This window comes from Nerophis ophidion, linkage group LG13 (genome assembly GCF_033978795.1).
Source record: "Nerophis ophidion isolate RoL-2023_Sa linkage group LG13, RoL_Noph_v1.0, whole genome shotgun sequence".
Classification (NCBI taxonomy): domain Eukaryota; kingdom Metazoa; phylum Chordata; class Actinopteri; order Syngnathiformes; family Syngnathidae; genus Nerophis; species Nerophis ophidion.
This window is the reverse complement of record NC_084623.1, coordinates 17498028-17508245: the sequence shown is the minus strand read 5'-3', so window position 1 is coordinate 17508245 and position 10218 is coordinate 17498028. Positions and strand designations below refer to the sequence as shown.

The 10218-nt window shown below is 37.6% G+C and overlaps 1 protein-coding gene across 6 annotated transcripts in view; it reads left to right on the top strand.

The window, feature by feature from the left end:
* Nucleotides 1-10218, top strand: part of lrp1bb (low density lipoprotein receptor-related protein 1Bb) — a 993888-nt gene that overhangs the window by 873995 nt on the left and 109675 nt on the right. For all 6 annotated transcript variants that reach the window (XM_061918476.1, XM_061918478.1, XM_061918475.1 and 3 more), the window contains 4 exons: nt 1601-1707; nt 6339-6471; nt 6745-6851; nt 9325-9457. In XM_061918476.1, coding sequence (XP_061774460.1) covers nt 1601-1707; nt 6339-6471; nt 6745-6851; nt 9325-9457 — 480 coding nt within the window. The remainder of the gene's footprint in view (nt 1-1600; nt 1708-6338; nt 6472-6744; nt 6852-9324; nt 9458-10218) is intronic.

The window sequence follows — 10218 nt, the reverse complement described above, 5'->3', positions numbered from 1 at the left end:
ATACCTAATACTGCATTGCAAGAATTGGTTATACTTCCCGTTCAAGGCACGAAACAGGAAGTAAATTTTCAACCAGCGGCACCTTTTTTTGTCCTTGTCACGCCAAATTTCTCCCCCACCCCCCAGTTACTTCCAGGGTCATGATTAATACAGACGTTTTGTTAACGCTATGGTATAAAAATATAACGCTATATTATAAAAATAGAACGCTATATTATAAAAATAGAACGCTATATTATAAAAATACAGACGTTTTGTTAACGCCATATTATAAAAAAAAAATTAAAAAACAATTTACAAACACAAGCTATGGGATGATGCATTTACTTCCGGGGTCATGATTAATACAGACGTTTTGTTAACGCTATATTATAAAAATATAACGCTATATTATAAAAATAGAACGCTATATTATAAAAATAGAATGCTATATTATAAAAATACAGACGTTTTGTTAACGCCATATTATAAAAATTTTTTTTAAAAACAATTTACAAACACAAGTTATGGGATGACGCATTTACTTCCGGGGTCACGTTTCCCCTTATGTCATCCCATAGCTTGTGTTTCTAAATTGTTTTTTAAATTTTTTTTATAATATAGCGTTAACAAAACGTCTGTATTTTTATAATATAGTGTTAAATTTTTATAATATAGCGTTAACAAAACATCTGTTTTAATCATGACCCCGGAAGTAAATGGGGGAGGGGGGGGGGGGCGTTTTTGTAGGGAGAAGAAATTTGGCGTGACAACCTGCTTGTCAAAAGATGGCGCCACGGCACAATAAATAACACACCTTTTTCAGTGGATCTGTCGGTGTAATATGAAAAGTATTTGAATAAAAGACATTATGGCCGTTAGCGAAGAAAAATCCCTCAATTAGCCGCACTGTTTATAAGCCACATGGCTTAAAGTGTGGGAAAAAATGTATCTCCTTCGAGTATGGAAAATACGGCACTTTAGAATGTTAATGGTCAGGTCAATTTTAAATATGCATCACCAGTTTACAACTAAATAAATCATAAGGCACTTTACACATGGAACCAGGCCTTATAAAAATATCTTTTGGGAACATTCACCATGTGCATCATTTACTCATGTCAGTTGCATTATTTACTAATGTCCGTTGCTATCCCCCTAAAAAATGTAATTATAAATAATTGATCAGGTGGACCAGCAAACGACATGGAAGCAGACAAATTAGATCCCCTGCCATGTTGGTGTCGACACTTGCACACCCACGCTGGATAATGAGTGGGAGAACCCACACAGTAGATGTGATGCAGCTGTTTAGTTGCATCCTAATATTGTCCTTTGGGACGCACTCACACTAAATGGCAGGGACATGATTTTGGCTTCAGAGAGTTGTTTCCCTTCAATTGCAGAGGCAGAGTTGAATGCATTTACATCCTGATCAGTCTTGCCATCGTGCTCAAATGTTATCAAGTGTCATCCATACAAAATGAGTTGAAGTATTTAAAATTGTTTGAAGGTTCCCCGTGATTCAGAACATAAACATTTGGCTAATAACCATCCTGCATCTGGGGATCTGTGTTTGCTGTGATTGTAACGCCTGCTTTTATTATGTATTTATTTCCAGTACCAGTCACTTGCAACCACAAAGACTTTGCCTGTGCAAATGGAGACTGCATTTCATCACGATTCCGCTGTGATGGGGACTACGACTGTTTGGATAATTCGGATGAGGCAAGTATTCGTTCATGAGAGACTATGAATTGTCATACCGCACAACAGTAGGGCGACATTAATTCTGTGTAAAAAACATTAAATAGAATCATACACGTTCATCATTAATATTTCTGTCAACTTTATGAACCATTATATTCAATAATAGTAATACAAATTTGACACTAAAAGAGAAACTACTATTAGGAGGACTTACTTTTAATAATCTCCTGAGACCCAGCAATCCCTGTTTGTCCTTGGTAAGGGACAAGGATATTTCAGTCTTTCACTGCAAACACAAAAGAGGAAATTACATATTGGGCTTCCAATGAAGTTTACCCAAATAGCTGACGAACAAAAATGTTTCCAGTGCCTCTTCTGTGATGGATTTATAACGACTTAGGACCAGTGTTAAGAAAATTGCATTTGAAAAGTAGTGAATTATTGTTTATATATATATATATATATATATATATATATATATATATATATATATATATATATATATATATACATATATATATATATATATATATATATATATATATATATATATATATATATATACATATACATATACATATATATATATATATATATATATATATATATATATATATTATATAATATACATATGTATGTATATATACACATATACATACATATATATACGTATATGTGTATATATACATACATATTTATATATGTATATATATATTTATATATATACATATATATATATATATATATATATATATCTATATATGTATATATATATATCTATATATATATATATATATATATATATATATATATATACATATATACGTATAAATATATATATATATATATAAATACGTATATATATACGTATATATATACATACATATATATATATATATGTGTGTGTATATATACATACATATGTATATTATATAATATATATATATATATATGTATATATATATATATATATATATATATATATATATATATATATATATATATATATATATATATATATATATATATATATATATATATATATATATGTCTCGATTGGATCTCAATCATCAGGAGATTTCTCCTGATGATTGAGGGAACCCCTCATGAAACAGTTCTGTAGAGATGAAGTAGTCTTGTGATTTTTCTCACACATACACACATATATATATATATATATTATATATATATACCGCTTGTCCCTTTCGGGGTCGCAGGGGGTGCTGGAGTTTATCTCAGCTGCAAGCGGGCGGTAGGCAGGGTCCGACACTCAACAACAACACATAATTTGCAGATTATAATTACTATTTTGCAAAAAATATTTTTAAAGGTGAAATTAGATCATCTCCCATGGAACACCAGGCTGTATCTCAGGGCACACAAGTGTGCCGCGGCACAGTGGTTTAAAAACACTGCATTAGAGCACACGTTGCCATAAAACAGTGACACTGTCATTCCAAACACTGCTTCCTACTACTTCTCGTTCACAAAATGACAAAAATGTTTGACGCCACAAATAATGCTTCTTGCAGTTTCATCCATGATATGACTAAAAACGTATGAATGAAATTTAATAAATGCCTAAACTGAAAAAAGTTCAATTTCCAGTGACTTTCATTTTTTGTTGTTGTTGATGTAACAGTACAGACGATACAGGCATGTACTGAAGTGGTTTGTTGTTTTATACAAAACAAGTTCCTCTAGTCAAATTAGTAGAAAATATTATGAGGTGGTGATTTGTCCCGCCTTCCACCCAAATGCAGGTGAGATAGCATTCCCCGCGACCCCCAAAGAGACAAGCGGTAGAAAACGGATGGATGGATAATGGACTATAAACGCTTTTTCATTTGGCAGTATATATCGTTGTCCAATATAAAGGACATTGTATGAAAATAATTGTGCCATATTGTTTACACCCAAGAGAAGCATATACTTTAATTTTCTTAGGTCTCAGGAGGATATTGCTAGATTTTTTTTTTTTTTTTTGCATTTAAGTAGGAATTAATTAGTGCTTTTAATAATCATGCGCATTTTCTTTTAAGCACAGCATACAACATCCCTTAGGTTGTAGTTGGCATTGTAATATTTTCAAATTTAAACCTAAGCAATGCTTTCAAGGTTCACCAAAGTAGGGTCATCAATATTAATGATGTAGTGCATGATTTAGGAACTAACACTTGTGATTATTCATTAAATATTTGCACTGCACATTTCATTTGTAATTTGTCTCAATTAAAAAGAGTGCGCCCTAGTTTAAAACACTATAAACGAATAACCAGGTGGAAGCTTTCAGGGTCACAGCAGTTAAATAGTGGTGACCTTTGACCTGGGCTTAACGACATCTGCGCTTAAAGGAAATCGGCACTAATCAGCTCAATAGCTCTCTTTTCTACGAACCATTAGTGCCACTTCGAACCATTCAACATTTAAACACATGGACAATGAACATTGTTTTTAACGTTGTTTTTACCCACTCAAGTGTAATAAATAACAGATGCCGTGTAGGTGCAACACTTAGACTTAGACTTCCTTTTTATTTTCATTCAAATTTGAACTTTCCAATAGAGATAGGGACACCATTTTGTTGCATTATCTCATGGTAGTGCAGGATAAAAGGTGTAGATATCATCATGGAGAAGTTTGCTGAAAAGGAAGATTGAATTGAATTTGGCTAAGAATGGGCTAAGAACATACACGCCATTGTTTTGTCTGTTCGCGAAAAACAAACATCTTAATCTACGATTTGACTCCCATGAATGGCCTTGAGGACCAGGCTGTTCTGACAAACACCCCCGAGGTCACGTCAATGATGGACGCTTTTGACCTCCCTCCCTTCTCAACGACACCTGGAGTCGAACTTTTTCAGATCGGCCTCAGTCTACAAAAACGTTACGCCATTACACCCAAAACAATTGGGCACACACGCACACACCTCCCCTCCCCCACCCCACGCCTTCACCACAGCTTGTTTTTCCTCTCGGGGCTTTCCAGGGCTCCAAGTCCCCCCCGACCCCTTCTGTGCGAGTTGTCGTGATTAAATGTAATGTGTTTATGTGTGCACTGCAAATTAGTTTTTTTTCCCTTGGACTCCTCAGGCTGGACCCCCTTCTGGGGTTCCAGGCTTTGACTGATATTTTTTTACTCATCCCCCCTTTCCTAATATCACCTTTTTCCCCACCTCTTTTAAGGAGCACCATAAAAATGGCTCATCCGTTGCCGGTCCCGTCTTGTCGCCCTGTAACATACGTCTGCTCTTAGTGGGACTGTGCCGAAAATGTACTTTTCAGTTCTTATGTGTCTTGTGCATGTTAAGAATTGACAATAAATCATTTCCATGTTCATTTCCAGATATAAATAAATAGATTGCTGTAAAAATAAATATATTACACTTTTGCATATGCATCCACGTGTATGGATCTATGTTATATTGTCATTATATTCCAGCGAGCTAATCCATTTTGGGGGGAAATTATTTTTTTTTTTATGATGCGTATAACAATCTTATGGCCTGAGGGAAGAAGCTACGGAGGCTGGAGAACCTCTTTCTAGAGTCCAGCAGTAAAAACAGTCCGTGGTGGGGGTGGGAGGAGTCTCTGCAGATTTTCCTAGCCCTGGTCAGGCAGCGGCTTTATGCGATCTCCTGGATCGGAGGAAGAGGAGTCCTGATGATCGTTTCCGCTGTTCTCACCACTCTCTGCAGAGACTTCCAGTCTCAGGCACTGCAGGCTCCAGTCCAGACAGAGATGCAGTTGGTCAGTAGGCTCTCTATAGCAGTGGTTCTCAAATGCGGGTATGCGTTTCCCTGGGTTTACTTGAATTTATGCCAAGGGGTATGTGAGATTTTTTTAAAATATTCTAAAAATAGCAACAATTCAAAAATACATTATAAATATATTTATTGAATACTACTTCAACAAAACATGAAAGTAAGTTCATAAACTGTGAAAAGAAATGCAACAATGCAATACTCATTGTTGACAGCTAGATTTTTTGTGGACATGTTCCATAAATATATAAATATTACAGATTTCTTCTTATGTGAAGAAATGTTTGGAATTAAGTTCATGAATCCAGATGGATCTCTATTACAATCCACAAAAAGGGCACTTTAAGTTGATGATTACTTCTATGTGTAGAAATCTTTATTTATAATTAAATCACTTGTTTATTTTTCAACAAGTTTTTAGTTATTTTTATATCTTTTTTTTCCACCTTATAGTTCAAGAAAGACCACTACAAAAGAGCAATATTTTGCACTGTTATACAATTTATTAAATCAGAAACTATTGACATGGTGCTGTATTTTACTCCTTTATCTCCTTTTTTCCAACCAAAAATGCTTTGCTCTGATTAGGGGGCACTTGAATTAAAAACATGTTCACAGGGGGTACATCAGTGAAAAAAGGTTGAGAACCACTGCTCTATAGTGCCTCTGTAGAATGTGGTGCCGCAAAAAAAGTGCATGCGCTGCTGAGCTCTTTTTACAAGAGCTCGGGTGTGTAGGGACAAGGTCATATCGTCAGTTATCTGCACCCCCAGGAACTTGGTGCTGCCACAGCCGTGGAAAGCAGTTCAGTCATCAATATTAAAATATTACTGTATGTCCACGTTATGCAGACTTTCTAACATGTTCACATTTCTGCGCGCAGAAAGGCTGTGAGGCCCATTGTGCCGACGACCAATTTCGTTGTCACAACAACCTGTGCATCTCAAAAAAGTGGTTGTGCGACGGCCAAGAAGACTGTAAGATGGGAGAGGATGAGATCAGCTGCCAGGGAACAGGTACATAGAACATTGCTGTCTTTTTCTGGAAAAAAAACAACAAGAAAAAACCTGCAGTTTAAAAATATATTTCCCCCAGTTCAAGGGTGAATATCACCTGAAGAAATAACTTCAAGTATAAAAGATATATGCTCTCTGGTCATTATTTGCACATTATAGTCACTATTGATTGTTGAGTGATTGTTCTAGAATAGCTCTTTTCTCGGTCGGTTATTACCGCCAAAGATGTATCTGTGAGTCAGCGATACTGAAATGTACTGTGCTCATTCACAGTGGTCCCTTCATGTTCTGTGAGTGAGTATGTGTGTGCTAGTGGAGGGTGCGTATCTGCCACCCTGCGATGTGACGGACATGACAACTGCCTGGATGGCTCAGATGAGGTCAGTGCACTTTGTACATCAATGAGCGTACAATATGTAAAAAAAAAAAAAAAAAAAATTCTGCAGTCGGAAGGGTATTCACAGGGCCACATTTGTCGCGGTTTACCTTAGACATGAAACGCGACAAATTGGAGGGGTGCACTAGACACTTTAGCAACCAGATGGCAGTAAAGTGTTGAAAACCTTAAAAAAAACGTGTTTTGTGGCAATTCCAACTTTGAACACAGCGTGCTACGCTGAAAAAATAACTCATAAGATTTACTTGAAAAAGTTATTGTAAGTATTTGCACGCCATCCATCCATCCATTTTCTACCGCTTATTCCCTTTCGGGGTCACGGGGGGCGCTGGCGCCTATCTCAGCTACAATCGGGCGGAAGGCAGGGTACACCCTGGACAAGTCGCCACCTCATCGCAGGGCCAACACAGAGAGACAGACAACATTCACACTCACATTCACACACTAGGGCCAATTTAGTGTTGCCAATCAACCTATCCCCAGGTGCATGTCTTTGGAAGTGGGAGGAAGCCGGAGTACCCGGAGGGAACCCACGCATTCACGGGGAGAACATGCAAACTCCACACAGAAAGATCCCGAGCCTGGATTTGAACCCAGGACTGCAGGAACTTCGTATTGTGAGGCAGACGCACTAACCCCTCTTCCACCGTGAATGATTTAAGTAAAATTTAATGCTGCAATATTAAGTAACACTCACTTGCCAGTATCAAGTAAATTCTACTTACCATATAACAGGGGTAGGGAACCTATGGTTCTAGAGCCAGATGTGGCTCTTTTGATGACTGCATCTGGCTCTCGGATAAATCTGAGCTGACATTGCTTAACAGGATAAGTAATGTATAATTCCACTTGTAATCATAGTGTTAAAAATAACATTCAAAATATAAGACATTCTCATGCATTTTTATGTTCAAGAAGTTGCGTTAATGGTAAGAAGTAATTTATTTATTATTGGTTAGTCTTGGGCTTGCCCTCCTGGGGGTTCTTCAGACCACCAAGCACCGACATGTTTTAGGGTAAAATATTGTTTTGTTTTTTCAATTAGTCTCTGTTGCTTTCCAGCAATTGTCTTTTTCTCTTTCGTCCTCACTCGTGCTCTGGCTCCAGCCCCAACCTCGTCTCTCTTCCTGGCTGCTGCTTATAACAGAGCGACAGGTGATAAGATAACAAGGCCTAGGTGGGCCATCTACACACCTGTCACTGATTTTGAGGCCGGTCCTGGCAAAATCCCGCTTTGCTGCAGGCCCACAGGCCACACCCCTCCACAGTTTGCTTCAGACTAACAATGTTATTACAAAGAATACGAGACCTACTATACTCTGGAAATGTTGATCTTACTTAAAAATGCATGCGTTTAGTTGTGTTCAGTGTTAAAAAAATATTATATGGCTCTCAGGGAAATACATTTTAAAATATTTGGCTTCTTGGCTCTCTCAGCCAAAAAGGTTCCCGACCCCTGCTCTAGTCTGTGCTAAGTTGTAGCTTTAGCTTCCTGTGTGATCGGCAACTTGTTTAAACAAAGTAGGTAAAGTCTACTTGTTTTTCATCAGCAGGAACATAATTTTACTCAAAACTTTAAGTACATTTTATATACTGTATTTCCTTGAAAAGCCGCCGGGGCGCTAATAATTTTAAAACCTCTTCTCACCCATGCGCTTATTAATGACATGTAGTACAAAACTGAGTGTGTTGAGAAAAAAAATGTAATCCGAAATTATTCAGCCGCCGCGGCCAGGTGGTTGGGGACCACTGCTCTACACTTTTATACCATGTTGTGTGCATGCCGGTAGAACGCATGCGTTTCGCTCCTTATCACACGAGATTGCACTGCATACTTAGTCAACAGCCATACCTTTTACACTGATGGTTGTGATACAAACAACTTTAACATTCTTACTAATATGCTCCACACTCTGTGAACCCACACCAAACACATTTCTGGAGAACATCGACTCTGTAACACACCACCAACACAAGATCAGAATTACCCATAATGCCACCTTGCAGTGCTCTTTGAAGTCGGCCAGAGCCTGTTGTGCTGTGCGCATGCGTTTCAAAACACTAGATTTTCAGAGTAAAGTTTATGTAATATTTTTAGGTTTATGTACTTACAACTATTAAACATTTAAATAGTATGAGGAAACATAAGTAAAACATACTCCTCCCCCATAATTCATGTATTACGTTAATAAAATGTTTAATTTTACTTAAGAAACTCTAGTTCTTACTGAATGTTAAAAATACTAGGTATAAATTATGACAGTTACTCTAATAGAGATTACAGCACCAAAAAGTCACTTTTTTCAGTGTATGTAGAGTGGCACTTTCCATCATTTTCAACAGACTGCATTGAAAAATGATGAACACCCCACCCAGGAATGGGGCCATATGAATCCCTTCCCCTACTGTACGTGAGAAAATGGAACTAAAAGATTACATGTACTCAATATTGACAGACTGGCTGTGTGAAGGAGTGCAGAGAAGATGAGTTTCTTTGTCAGAATCGGGCACACTGCATTCCTCAACGCTGGCGTTGCGATGGAATTATGGACTGTATGGACCACAGTGACGAGGAAAACTGCAGCCAAGGTAGGCGGGATGCATTGCATGGATGATTTAGGGCAGGGTTCTCAAACTCGCAGCCCCTGAGACCATATTTTGCGGACCCCACCCTAATATGAAAGTCTACTGTTAGTTCAATGAATGGCACTTTACAGAAATGTGTGTGGACTAGGGTTGTACACCGATATTAGTATAGTACCGTGATACTAATGAATAGTTTTCGGTACTATACCGTCTCTGAAACATACCGGCCCCGCCCCCCGCGCCGAAGTTACGTCGTGACATTGCTGGTTTACGAGCATGTTCGGCGGCACACAATCACCGAGTACATACAAGCTGAGACAGTGTGTAGACAGAAAAGGGATAACGGACGCGTTTTGGCTTAAAAACTAATGATAAAGGTGAAGTTATAACACAGAAACGCCCTCAGGATACTTTAAGACATGGCTAGCTAGCTAGTGGCTAACATCCATCTGCCGCCGGCAGTGTTTTAGCTACTTCTAAATCACTAATCCTGGTCTCCATGGCGACAAATAAAGTACGTTTCTTACAACTGTTATCCCTGCAGGACGAGGATTAGCTAAACATGCTTCACTACACACCGTAGCTCACAAGCAGCAAAAATGTAAACAAACACCATTGGTGGATCTACACCTGACATCCACTGTAATGATATCAGGCATGTATCTAGTTGATACTACTATGATCAAGTCAATTTTTTTTAGCATCAAAAAAATCATTTTTCATTTTTTTTAATGTATACTATGTTTATAAACTCAGGAAATATG